This window comes from Podarcis erhardii (genome assembly GCF_964252035.2).
Source record: "Podarcis erhardii genome assembly, chromosome: 7".
Taxonomy (NCBI): domain Eukaryota; kingdom Metazoa; phylum Chordata; class Lepidosauria; order Squamata; family Lacertidae; genus Podarcis; species Podarcis erhardii.
The window spans coordinates 67,700,554-67,714,397 of NC_138511.1; the positions used below are offsets into that span (position 1 = coordinate 67,700,554).

General features: G+C 45.9%; 1 protein-coding gene across 3 annotated transcripts; it reads right to left on the reverse strand.

Moving 5' to 3' along the window:
- Nucleotides 1-547: 547 nt before the first annotated feature.
- Nucleotides 548-13,131, reverse strand: LOC309345883 (trophoblast glycoprotein-like). Of its 3 annotated transcripts, none has more exons than XM_081869345.1 (3): nt 11,911-13,131; nt 8,290-8,596; nt 548-5,407 (listed from the first exon to the last, which is right to left on the reverse strand). In XM_081869345.1, the coding sequence occupies exons 2-3, from the start codon at nt 8,565-8,567 to the stop codon at nt 4,570-4,572; spliced, it is 1,116 nt and encodes a 371-aa protein (XP_081725471.1). In that variant the 5' UTR covers nt 8,568-8,596; nt 11,911-13,131; the 3' UTR covers nt 548-4,569. The 3 variants fall into 3 exon arrangements, with proteins under 3 accessions (XP_081725471.1, XP_081725470.1, XP_081725472.1); XM_081869344.1 differs by having other exon boundaries at nt 8,290-8,600; nt 11,911-13,130; XM_081869346.1 differs by lacking the exon at nt 11,911-13,131 and having other exon boundaries at nt 8,290-8,621.
- Nucleotides 13,132-13,844: the final 713 nt, after the last annotated feature.

Below are 13,844 nucleotides of genomic sequence, written 5' to 3' on the forward strand. Positions count from 1 at the left end.
GGGAACATTATTCACTGTTTGCCCAGAGGAAAAAAAATGTACAAGTGAGCATATGATTCTTTCACCACATGGAGAATTTCTGAAGCTGCCTTGTGCATTCTGATAGTTGGTCCACCTAACCATAAACCTAGGGGGCTTCTGCATTCAAGGCATGTACTCTACCTCAGCAATGCCGCCTCCTCTCAGCAATGCCCCCTCCCCATTTCTATGCATCCCCTCAACACATCTCACTACTGAAAAAGGAGAGTGGTGGCAGCAACAATGATGAAGGCTTGACCCCATGTTGGGAGCTGTTTCCTCCAAAACATAACAGAATGAAATGCAAGGCCCTGATGCCTCTGATGGTCACACACAAGACACACAGTATTGTCTAAACCCCACTGGGCACAGAATCCAACTTAGCGTTTTAAGTAGAGAACAAATGTTGCTTCCTGTGAGGAGCAAGTCTCCTAGGTCTAAGTGGACTTTTGGGGGCAACTAGGCCTTTAAAATTGATCCTCCCATGAGAAGGGAAATAAGTGAGGGGAAAAGGCAGCTGCTTTTTCCATAAAGCTGTTTCCTTCTGGGGCTTTTTCACTTGTCTCGAGGTATGGGACTGAAGTCCAGTGCCTTATTTCAAAAGCAAAATGGCCGTGTTTGCATTTTGACAAAAAATAACACCAACCCACAATTTAAGATTCAGTACAGCAATGATTTTGCATTGGTAGCAGGAGCTGAGGTCCCCTCTTTGGTCATCTAGAAGTGTGGGGGGGCGGGAGGAAGCTGACCCTCAATTTTCTTCTTATGTTGGATTTGAAAACTTTTTTCCTGCTCTATTTCACCCTATTTGTTTTTCTTCTGAGAAGGGAGGTTCCTTACTATTGCTATGTAGGTCTAAAGGCTGGTCAGGTTTCTGCAGAGTTTGGGGTGTTGTTTTTTTAAGGCAGGCTGGACAATATCCTTATGAACTTACCCAAATGACATTGTCTGCTGAAGTTTCATCATAAGCTATGTACACTACTTCTGTTGTCTTTTTTTTTTTTCACTTCTTGGACCCTTTGGAAGTCTGTTTTTGTGAGTTCTGGGGATAAGATGGTAACATGCAGTAGCAAAGAACAGCAAGGGCAGTGAGCGGCCCGGGGGGCTATAGTACAGCAGGGGAACTGCAGGGCGGCACGGGGGGGGGGGGGACACAGCTTCATCAAACATGGAAAGGAAATCCACCTACATCCGCCAGGATTGCAACCGAACACTTTATACTAATCATCAATGAGCTTTGGAAAGGAACATCTTACGTATGATGGGTTTGGATTGGCATGGGCGAACTCAGAATTTATTGCCAGCAAAATAGCTTTTTAAATATTTGCTACTCACTTTCATGAACCAGCCACACTCACCGACCAGATTTCCACCACGAATAACTTGCATGTCGCAGCGCTAACCACAGAGGACACCCTGAGAATGCTGCATTGTGTGAAAAAGGGGACTTGTGAGACCAGAGTTTTGGAACCCGTGTGGCAGAGCTAGCTACTTTCCTCAAGCATTTGAGAATGCCAAGGCAAAGGCCTTGGGAGTTGGAGGAGTTCCAAAACATTGACAATAAGAAATGCTACAGAGAGATGCAGGAATGTGAAAAAATAATCCATGATTCCCTTTCTAACGTGAAAGCAATGCCACTGGCGGACATGTCTGAGGAGGACCAAACTGAAGCGGCTGAAAGACGGAAGTTTTGGCAAAACAAAGCTTTGTGAACAAAATCCTTTCCTGAACAAAAGTGGTTGCGTGACATGAGAAAATCTAAACGAGCCATTTGAACTCAAGCTTGCACTCAGTCAAAGGCCATTGCCAAAGGAGATGCTGATGCAGACCCTACATCCCCCCTCCCACCGTTAACATGAGAGAGAACACATGATGTGATACTGCTGTGTTGTGGATTTCTCCACCTGCGCTAGCAGCACCTAGCGAAGTGGTTTAGAAAATGGGTGTAACGTCACTGCACTGCCAAACGTATTGCTATACAAAAATGTTAAGTGGGTGGAGTTATTGCAGGGGCTGCGGATTTTGGTGCTGTTCTCTCTTTGTGGTCCATAATCACACTGAGAACCAGTGTGGTGTAGTGGTTAAGAGCGGTGGACTCGTAATCTGGTGAACTGGGTTCGCGTCTCCGCTCCTCCACATGCAGCTGCTGGGTGACCTTGGGCTAGTCACACTTCTTGAAGTCTCTCAGCCCCACTCACCTCACAGAGTGTTTGTTGTGGGGGAGGAAGGGAAAGGAGAATGTTAGACGCTTTGAGACTCCTTAGGGTAGTGATAAAGCGGGATATCAAATCCAAACTCTTCTTCTCTTGCTTTAATCACTGAAACAAGTCTTGCCTCGGTTTTTTGTTCGTTAAATATTTGTTGCATTAGTTGAAATGCTTTATGCTTTGTGATTGTCAATATTTTGTCTCCCCTCCTGGTATCAGAAGAAGAGTAATAAAAAAGAAGAGTAATAAAATTGCACCATCGTTGGTGTCTGTCTGTCACAACGGCAGGCACTGTGTTAAGTACTGAAAACCAGAACAAAGTAGTATTTCCCTGTAAGGACAAACTTGCATTTTATTTTTTGAGTTGTGTCCTACAATCGTTTGTGGGCATCTTTAAAATATCCTAGAGTGTTCTAATTTTGAAATTATTGCCCTTAAATGCAATACATCATGGGGGCGGGGGGGGGGGGGGACAGCTATATGCTTAAGACCAGCAGGAGAAAATGTATTTATTCCTCCTTAGAACTCCTGGGGAAAGGAGATCAGTGTTGCATAACTTTGGCTGCAACCCTCTCTATGTTTACTCCCTGTTAAATTCAGTGAGATTTCTGTTACTTAAGCTCAAACTTGCAAGTACTTTTCAAGAGTTTCCCGCTGCCCTTCAAAATGGTTCTATGATTGGGAGGAGGAAGCTGCAGCTCTTAAGATGTTGGACTTCACCTCCCATCATCTCTGGCCATTGGCCATCCAGGCTGGAGCTGATGGGAGTTGGAAAAAGGTTGCTACATCCCTACAGGTTACAAGTTCCCCATCCCTATCTACAAGGGCCACTGCAGGAAATAAAACACTTGGCATATATACACTTCTCAGTAGTTCTTACAATGACCCTGTAAGGTAGGTGGACCATTATCATTGCCATGGCTATTGTTCACATCACCACGTTGCTGACCAAGCTAAGAGAGGACAGTGTCTCAGGCCACACAGCTGATTCTTTGGCTGAGCTGGATTTGAAAACAAAAGGAATGACAGCTCAAAGCAAATGCTTTCAACCATGATCAAAGTCAGCTCTTTGCACCAGGCACTGTTTTTGTTCAGAAGACCCAAGGGTGGGACAGAGAATGTACTCTTGAATTTAGCAGCATTGTTGTGGAGTTTGCCAACACTATTCCAAAACCCAGTGAAGAGCCCCTACTTGATTTCTGATGAGCACACTACTGATACCAGCAAGGAGAAGAACAAACCCATCAGATTCTAGTTAAGAAGGAAGAGACAAATAAGATGCCTCTGTTGTTCAGTGGAATAATGCTGTGGATTTTGCCACAGGCTGATCTCTATGCTCAGAAAAAGAATGTATAGCAGCTCTCCTATAACTGTACTATTGGAGAATGAAGGTGAAGGGTAAGACAATGGCAAGATTTAATGCTGTCACAAGTTCTTTGCACATGGAAAAATTGTATGGCAGAGAGGTGAGAAACAATGGGCAGAGAAGGCAGGGAAGCAAATTTCAGCTTGACGTCAGGAGCAAATACCCAACAGAGCTTTTTCATAGTGGAACAGACTGTGGTGGGCTGTCCTTTACCGAAGGTATTTATTTAAGCAGAGCTGGATGACTATCTGCCAGGGATGCTGTAGTTGCATCCAGCACTGAGTAGGGATTGAACCAGATGACCTTCAAGGTCCTTTCCAACTATATGATTCTAAGCTAGTCTTCCCCCAAGCATGCTTATTCTTAGCATGCTGGAGGTTTGGGGCCTTTGACCAAGCATACCACCATAGCATTCCCCCATGTGTCCTCGGAAGCGGTGCAGTTGCTGAGAGAGGTCCTCTATGAAGACCAAAGTTATTTGGCCATGTCTGACATAAGCACCACACCATCTCATGGACCTGTTACTCAATGAGCAAGACAGATAACTGATCCTGTTGAAACAGGACAAAAATAGACTCCCCAGAATATTTAAGACTCAACAGGATAAGATTCCATACTCCTGGTCCTCCAGGAGGCTAAACGTTTTGGTGACAGAACATCCCATCAGAATGGTGACATCTTCTTTCCGTTCTCTGCAGAGCTGGCTCCTAGAACTGTGATATGCTCTTCATTTTGCGTTTCAAATTAGCCAAACCACCTGCAGAATGTTAAGGATGAATATAAAAGGAGGCTCTTTGAGGCCACACCCAGAGTTTTGATCCACAGGTCCCTCTGTCTTAATTGGCTTGGGTTTTCAACAGCAGAGAAGGCATTTCTAAACAGCCCACTTCCAAAAACTATGGGTGCCATCAGTTCAGGGTGCCTGATAGACACAGCAAAGGAACATTGGAAAGCCCCCCCCCCAAGTTATCAACAGCATTATACATCCAGTGCCGAAACCTGCGTGATGTGGCGATCGGAGTCTATTTCATAGCGATACTGATACTCCTCCATCAGACTTTGGCAGGTATCCCTCATGCTGTTCATCCATGTCTTGATACCCTTACGGTTCAAGTAAAGCACAAAGAGGAAGATGACACCAATGACTCCTAGGACTGCACCTAAAGCCGCGTAGGATGTCTGAAGAACATTTTCGCCATGCTGGCTGGTGTGGCACTCCAGATCTGCCCCAGCCAATTCCACCAGGGAAGCATTTTTCAGTTCCTGTGGGAAGGCACAAGCTAACTTCTCCACATCCACCACCAGCCGGCTCTGGTTCAGCCAGTTCACCAGGTCTTCTATGTCGCAGTTGCATACAAAAGGGTTGTCCTTCAGGAAGAGGCGGAGGTGCGATTGCCTCCTGAGGGCAGACAACGCTTCTCTCCTCAGGGTCTTGAAGGAATTCGAGGTCAAATCAAGGTACTTAAGATCAAGGCCAACAAAGGTGGAGTTCTTGATGTCCACCAAGGAATTATTCCTCAAGTCTAAATGTTCGAGCTTGGAGAGTGTGGAGAACATGCCACCTGGCAAGTAGACAATTTCATTGCTGGGGAGTTCCAGCCTGGAGAGGTTCTGGAAGCCCCCCTGGGCCAGGGCATTCGCCACAGGGCGGATGGCGGAGGAGTTGCATAGCGAGTGGCTGAGGTTCAGCTCTCGGATGGAGTTGTTCCTAGCGTTGAAAGCATTGGGGTGGATGGCAGCCAAAAGATTATGACTCAGGTCCAAGTAACGCAGGCTTTGGAGAGTAGAGAAGGCCTGTGACTCTATGGTGTTAATCCTGGAGGGAGAGAAAGAGAAAGAGAAAGAGAAAGAGGAAAGACCAAACCTAAATCATTCTGTAATAACGTCTCAATGATAACACTCTGAGGATCGGTGTAAAACGAGCTTCTAAGCTCTCTACCTTGGGGGGGGGGGGCAAGCAAGGTAGCCCTGTATAGGGAAGTTTTTAATGTTTTCCTGTGGTCAATGTGCTTAATTTATTGGAAGCTGTCTAGAGTGGCTGGGGCAACCCAGTCAGATGGGTGGCATATAACTAATGAATAATAATTATTATTAATATTAATATTAGTATTAATATTAATTGGTGCACCAGTTCTGGGGTGTTCTCGCAAGATTTCACAGAACCATCTGACTTCTGATGAGATCTTGGGTGGGTATTCCAAGCTTTCCAGAGCTGGGGAGCTGGATGTGATTCAACTGCCAAAAATAATTTAAAACAATTCACTTTGGAAAACTTTTGGTTGAGATATTTTGCTGTGCCTCATTTCAAAGCGAAGTGAGAATTGTGGGCTGCATCACCTTATACAGCAAAGTGAAGACGGTATCATATATTAGTGATCTGTCACATTAAAAACTCATTGCATGTAGGAAAGTGGATCAACAAGAACGTAGATTGAGCAGATGGGCCTTCCCTTTATTTCTTGGCCCAAGTCCTTGTTTTAATGGGATTGTTTTAGAGCATATTTTAATGATAGATGTTTTAACAGGATCACTTTACTGTGTGCTTTGTTTTACTTCGATGATGGATGTTTCTACTTCATTGCTTGTGTTTGGTTTTTATACTTCTGTACTAGTTATAACCCTATTTAGGCATTAAGTGGCAAATAAATAACCTTGCTGTTTATTCAATAATGAAGTTTGATTGCTTTTTTTAGAGGTGGAATTAGATGTAAAAATAAAAAAAATATTATTTAATTTCAGAAGGATATATCTGGTTGTGGGGACCAATGTGCCTAAAAGAGCACCTTCCCCAGTCAGTCATCGCAGATCCTACAATCAGGAGGTGAGGCCTTATTGGTAGTGGCGCTGCCACTAGGAGCTGCCTGACACATGACAGGGCCTTTTCCCCAATACAGAATGCCCTCCCTGGTGCAGTGCATCTGTCTCCTACGTTAATTGCCTTTCAGCAGGTTAAAAACGGGAAGGTCCAGTTTCTGGCAACCTTGAAATCACTGGTTGAGAGAATGCTTTTAAACTGTTTTTAGAGTGCTTTTGAAAATGTTTTTATTAGTAATGTGTTTGCTGCCTGGGCTTCTTTGGGAGGAAGAGTAGGATATAAATTGAAAAATAATAATAATGTTCCTGAGAGCTGTTGGTTCCCAGTTCCACAGGAGAGTCCTATGGAAGAGCCCGTTATCCTTTCTAAAAGGCTCGTTTCCATGGCCCCTTTGCACTCAGACCTAAGCTTTTGGCAGGCACTGCAGCTATCCTAGCCAGCCTCCTGGATGGTTGCAGAGGCCTCGTGCCTCTGATACAAAGACCTCAGAAGTCAGTGAGTTTGGTTGCCCCTTATACTCCTTGCCACCAATGAAAAGGAGGCAGGGCACCAGAGCATCAGTATAGAGCTTTAATTGCAGTCTCCGACAAGCCTGTTGCCATGGTAATGCCTGTTATCTCCAAAGCAAAGGTGGCAGGACATGTAAGCACAGACAAGGGAACACTGACTCCGGGTGAATGCTACAGAAGACGCAACAGATACTCTATTTTTCCTGTCCTGAATCTCCTGACATTCAGCTTCACTGGATGACCCCGGGTTCTAGTATTAAGAAAGAAGAAGAGAAACTTCTCACAATACTTGTCTATTCAAAATCAGCAGTGCAATCTTACATAAGTCTGCTCAGAAGTAAGCCCCAGTGACTTCAATGGGGCACACCCCTGGTCAGGGGATATATGGGCATAACATTTGAATAAGAACAGAAGCAATAGTTGTAAATCAAAAGCCATACTTTATTTTTAGGTAGGGTGTGTGTGTACACAAGGTGCTATGGTGGAAGAAGCTGTTGTGAGAGAAGGGAGAATACCTTTTCTGAGACGACATCTACATATTTATATATTTGTATTAAAAGCTCTCACTCAGTGGTCCCACCTGCTTTGTACATTATAAACATTTACAGCTCACAGAGCTAAATTTCCCAGAGTTCCTTGGGAAGAGGGATTGATTTCATAAGCCACTCTGGGAACTGCAGCACCGTGAGGGGAGATGGGGCATCGTAACAACTCTCCACTCAGCCTTTCTCAACCTGTGGGTCCCCAGATGTTGTTGAACTACAACTTCCATCACCCCTAGCTAGCAAGGCCAGAGCTCAGGGATGATGGGAGTTGTAGTCTGACAACATCTGGGGACCCACAGGTTGAGAACCGCTGCTCCACATCCTCAACAAACTACTTCCCCCAGGATTCTTTGAGGGAAGCCATGACTGCTTCAAATTACCATAAACACGGTGGAAGAGCTCAGGCTTGGGCACTAAATGCCACCCACACTAGGCAACTCTCTGTGTGGCCTTCCAAACTATCCCTAGGCCATGCTCTTCCCTAGGCCTATTTCATTTCCTCTGTTGAGTTCCTTAATTTCAAACACAGTATGAACTCCATTGCCTTCTAAAAAAAGTGGGTAGGGGAAGTTCAGCAGTTGAGCATCTGCTTTGCATGCAGAAGTTCCTAGTTCTCTATGCCCGGTATCTCCTGATAGAGCTGGGAGAGAACCCTATCTGAAACCCTGGAGAGCTGCCAGTCAGTGCAGACAAGATGGGCCTATGTTCTGATTTGGCATATGGTAGCTTCTTACATTCCTGTGTGTGTGTGTGTGTGTGTGTGTGTGTGTGTCCTCCTCTGGTTCCACTTTCTTTTGAGCACTGCTCCCCAGTTTCTAGCGAGCTTTACCTATTGCTGGCCAGAGAGAGCGTGACCAAATTTGGCAGCCCCTTGAAATCCTGGCTGCCGATGTGGGCGATCTGGTTGCCGGTTATGAAGAGGTTGCGGGTATATCCAGGAATGCCAGCTGGGATGGAAGTCAGCTCTTTCTGGACACACTTCACGGTGCGGGCCGGTTCTGAGCACTCGCAAGGGACTGGGCACAGCTGGCCGGAGAGAGGGGCAACAAGGAGGAAGAGGAGCTCCCAAGCGCCCAGGATGGCACTGGGAGAATCCCGAGGGGTCATTTCCAACACAACTCCAATTGCGAATGATCCTGGCTGGTGATGAAGGAAAGAGGTAATTATTAGAACACTGCACAGTTTGCTTAGAGAGAATAAAATCTGCCTAGTAACGTTCCTCCACAAGAGCAAAATGGGAAGAAACAGATGAGCGTGCCAGTGTGGTATAGTGTAGTGTAGTGTAGTGGTCAGAGAGCAGGCAAACCAGAATTCAGGTCCTCACTCTTGCAAAGCTCACCTTCCCATTTAAAGGGCTGTATATAGTTCAGTGGTAGAGTGTTGTGTTTTCTATGCAGAAGGTCCCAGGTTCAACCCCTGGGATCTTCAGGTAGGGCTGGGAGCATTCTCTCTGAAACCCCGAAGAGCAGCTGCCAGCCAGCAGAGACAATACTGAGCTCCATAGGCCAATAGCCTGAACTGGCATTAAGGCAGCCTCCTATGTTCCTACCTCACAGGGTTGCCATAAAGAGAGAAAAGGAAGGTCAATGTATGCCACCATGAGCTCTTTGGAGAGAGGACTATATACAGTAGATTTGGAATGCAAGGATTACAAATCAATTACCAGCCTTAGGACAGTGTTCACAATCTCTTAACATGGATTACTATATAGTTATACAAGCATTATGCAGCACTTCATGTAAGCTTGCTCTAGGTTCTTTTTTAGGATTTGGGTTGTTAAAACACTAAAGTTGCCAAAACAGTTCAAACCAGTCACTCAGCATGTCAGTTCTGAACCACAGGTTCACCAGTAATGGCTACATAAATGCCAAACTATGCCAAACTTCTGGGTGTACAAACTGGACACATTAACCCTGGGGAGCCTCAACCTGGAGGACAGTACCAGCTTCAGCGAATGAAGCCCACCTGAGCCATTCCATCCTCAAAACTCTCTTTAAGTGTCACCATTTCATTTCTATCGGAGCAGCTGGTTAAGGCAGAAATCCAAACATTGACTCTGTTTTGTTAATTACAGCCTTCCTTCCTTCCACAAAGATCAAGGTGGCAGAGATGACGTTCCCAACTGACGTTCCAACCCAACCAAGAACTACTTAGCACTAGAAAGGTTGCCATATTAAACTATCTTGTGGGGCTCAGCACTGCGTGTTCAAGAGTCTTCATGTATCCTTACAATAACCCTGTAAGGTAAGTCAGCATTATTATTTCCATATATGTAAATAGTTTAAACTGAGTTTAATACTGTATTCTTCAGTTGCTGCAACTCACTCTGCAACCTCGTGGTGAAAGGCAGGTAAGAAATGAATAATAATATTGACAAATGTGGGAATTGAGGCTAAGAGATCTAATAGGGACCACTGATCAGTAGAACAGGATATGCTTTACATGCAGAAGGTTTAGGTTAAAAGGATCACAGGTGGCAGGAAAGACCCCTGCCCAGGGCCCTGGAGAAATGCTGCCAGATAGAGCAAGCAGTTCTGGGCCAGTTGGCCAAACAGTCTGGCCTGGCATAAGGCATATTCCTATGCCTTTTTCTTAGGCCATTTATGAGCATTGGTGAGGTGGGGAAGGTAGAAACATGAGAAGCTGCCTCATAGAGAGTCAGACCTTTGATCCATTTAGCTCAGTACGGTCTACACTGACACGCAGCAGCTCTCCGGGGTTTCAGCAAGTCTCTCCTAGTCCTGTCTGAAGATGCCAGGGATTGAACCTGCAACCTTCTGCACTGAGCTATGTCTGACCCACCCCCTCGCTGACACTCTGTTCTGCTCCTTTGAAGAGTCACACGATGGAGGAAGGTTTTCTTCCTGATCTTCTGCCAAGCCTAGGGAACATGGAGCAGGCCAATATCCATGGCACACGGCTTCTGTTTGGACTAGATCAGCAAGGCCAAGAGCCGTCTGGGAGGCCCAGGACCTCCATACCCACACTGCCCAGGCTTGCAACCCAGGGAGGTCACTTGCTAATGCAGTGATTTGATTTCACCTCCTGAAGGCACTCTATTGCCTCTCGAGACAACAACCATTAGAGGACATAGGGGAACATACATAGGAACAGAGAAAGCTGTCTTATACTGACTAGGTCAGATCACTGTCCATCTAGCTCAGTACTGCCCACACTGACAGGCAGCAGCTCTCCGGGGTTTCAGATGGGGAGATTCTACAAGCCCTACCTAGAGATGCCAAGGATTGGACCTGGACATTCTGCATGTAAAGCAGATACTTTACCACTTACTGTGTTCACGGTAGATGTGCAGTTTGAACTGGAGGCTTTCTGATTCACAGTGCTATGTTATCCCTGCTGGGGGCACCATCCTGAGACTCCTGGTCTGCCCAGAAGCAAACTCAATAGGTTAAAAAAGCGAGGTTACGTTTTTATCATTCTGCAGTAATCACCCTGACTGTCAATGTGGCAGGCTGGTGGAAGAAGCTTATGAGGACCACATGAAACATTTTTGAAGGCTCAAAACTCCAGGTCACGGCTACGCATCAAAGGACCGCTCATGAATTCCTAGTTTCTAAGGCCTTCCTTTGTGCACATGCACAAACATGCCCATCACCCAAATACCACATCCCCACCTTCTTTAGCCAATATCCAACCTGGTCTAAACATATCACAGAGCAAAAGGGGAACAAGATGCTCAGGTTCTAAGGTGGCAGAATGGCATGTACCACTTTGGACAAGAGGTGGGGGCAACCACTCTGGAATGCTCTGCAGGGCAGGCTTTGAAAACAAGCAGACCAATAAAATTTCCGTGCAAGTAAAAAATTAGCTCAACAGGGAAAAGGGGGAGTTAACTCCCTACTCTGATGAAGCTAAGCAAGTCGGGGGTCTGGTCAGTGCCTGGATGAGAGACCAGTTGGAAAGCAGAGGCTCTGCATGGAAGAAAGGTAGCAACCAAGTGTAAGTAAATAAATAAATAAATTAGAGGATGGATGGATGATAGAAAAATAGATGATTGAAAAAGGAATCATTCCACAGTTCATGCTACACCCTCAGGATTCTAACATGCCAGTTCTACTGCAAGACTAGATCTTGACCCCTTAGGGCCAGTCCACACATCATAACATAATGACCTTTTGTTTTTATTCATTCATTCAATTAGAAGTATATACCATTTAATCATCAAAACTTCCAAGCGGTTGACACAAAACAATAAGAGCATATATTAAAAATACTAAAATCAAATGCTAAAAACAATCCCTCCCAACCCTCTCTCACACAGACACACCTCTGCCCTGTTGCATTTGCCCCCCACCCCACCCCCCAGAATCCTGGCCAAACAGCAATGGGGGTGGGTGGGATGCCTACTATACTCAGACACTGCCACCCCAGGGTCCTCCCATCAACAAATGCTAAAAATTAACCACCATCTCCTCCAAAGTAGACACACCTTCTCTCCCTCCAACCTGGCTCTGATGCTTTTCTTCTTCTTGCAAAGAAAAGAAAGATGATGCAAACTTGTTGGAGAGCAGGATCCGTGCTGTTTCCCTCTACCTTCCCAAAGCCAAAGATCTCTCTGCTTCCCAGGCTGGGGTCTCCAGGCTACACAATGGGATGAAATAAATTCAAAGGCAAAATCAGAGGCGGGGCTTGCTGGGGAAGGGGGACCGCCCTCCCTTTCCCAGCTCCCATCCTCTGCCTTAAAGGTATAGGAGCCCCCAAAAGGCAGCAAGCTCACCCATCTCTTCCAGTGCCTCCTTTGCCCCAGGGTCAGTGGGGAATATCAGCTCACTCAGAAGGAGGGGACAAGCTTCCCCAAGATGGCAAAAGCAGGGCAGGATCTTGCAGGTGCTTGGGATTACATTGGGAGAACCACGTACACCACCCTGAGCTCCTTGAAGGAAAGGAGGGAAATAACTGTAAATATGTAAATATTTTAAAAAGCAACCCTTCTAGACTGGGAGTTGGGTTGGAGGAGTTCTGCAACATATTATTGGCACAATCATAGCACATTTGTGGTGGATTTATACTGGAGCATCCACACAGCATTCTGCTTTATTAGTTGTCCTACAATGCTGTGTGTGTTGTAGCATTATTGTCCTCTGAAAAGGCACCCTTGGGCTGTAGCTCAGCTAAAGTGGTACCACACAGCCCTCTCAAATGGAACAGTTGTGGTATACAAACTTACTGATTCCAGCAGGCAGCTTTAAGGAGTTGCACCAGCTGGAAATAAAGCAGAACATGTGCCCTGAAACCTTTGCGGGTGCTGGGAATTGTAGCTTTGTGGGCAATAAAACTACAGTTCCCAGGATTATTTGGGTGGGTGCCTTGAATGAATGACCTGGATTCATCCTGGTTTAGGATGGGCCCACGACAAATCTTGCATCGGTCTGCCATCTCAGTTGCAGCTGCCACTCCCCTTAGTGATGGATAGGTTTGTGAGAACCCTCAAAGAGCTATGTCCATCCAAGCTGTCACTGGATGGCTCCCTTTGATCTCTCCTTATGAACAGAGGCGCCGGCCACGCACAGTAGGGCTCGAGGCAGTATTGCTCATCTTGGCTTTGTGACCTGCTGCCCCTGCAGAAGCCGACTGGGTAGGGGTGGGAGGCAGCAAGATGGATAGCACTTTCCCAATTGCAAAGCATTTATTTGGTTTTTAAACAGCAATATCGGGGGGGGGGGCGGGGAGGACAGCACTTCCTAATCAGATTATTCAGTCACCGCACAAAGGGGCATCTCTGCTGGAATCAAGGCAGCTGGTGGCCAGGATCTTGTGGGGAGGTGGGGGAAGAAGCAAGCAGCTTGGGGAGTTTAGGGGCAAATGTCTTCCTGCCCAGTGTACAACATGAGCCTCAGGGTTTGTGACAGCACAAGGCAGATTTTGCTGGATAAACAACAGCAGAAGGAGAGAGAAGGGCTAATGAAGCAGGCAAGGCAAGCTGTAGAACTTGGCAGAGATGCAAAGACAGATTCATCCTCGGTGAAGTTCTCTTTCCAGAGAGTTGGTGTCAGTATTCCATGTCCCAAAAGACAATATTGCCAACTACACAACAGGTTTTCTACCAGTAAGGGCTGGTCTCTCTCCCATCTACCCATTGTAGTGGGTGGGTTGAATGGCCGCTGCAATGTAAAGATAAAATACATACATATAAAACACAGAACACGGGGGGTCATCAATCCAACAAGACAGGAGTAAAGCTTGTGAATAAATATAAACAGAATTGAAAACATTCATCTGATTAAAAACTTCGCCACAGTGAAATGATGCTGGCTGGCGAGCTTTAGGATTTGGGACAAGTCACCTGAGTTGGATGTTGGCACAACTTTGCCAAGAAAATCTCAATGGCATTTGTGTCCGGATTTTCACTTTTTGAAATATGGG

Excerpts from the sequence above, each read along its gene's own strand:
- LOC309345883 (XM_081869345.1), bottom strand. The coding sequence starts at position 8,567 with ATGACCCCTCGGGATTCTCCCAGTGCCATCCTGGGCGCTTGGGAGCTC. Across the intron at positions 5,408-8,289 it reads CTCTCTCTGGCCAGCAATAG|GATTAACACCATAGAGTCAC; the intron begins GTAAAGCTCGCT and ends CTCTCCCTCCAG.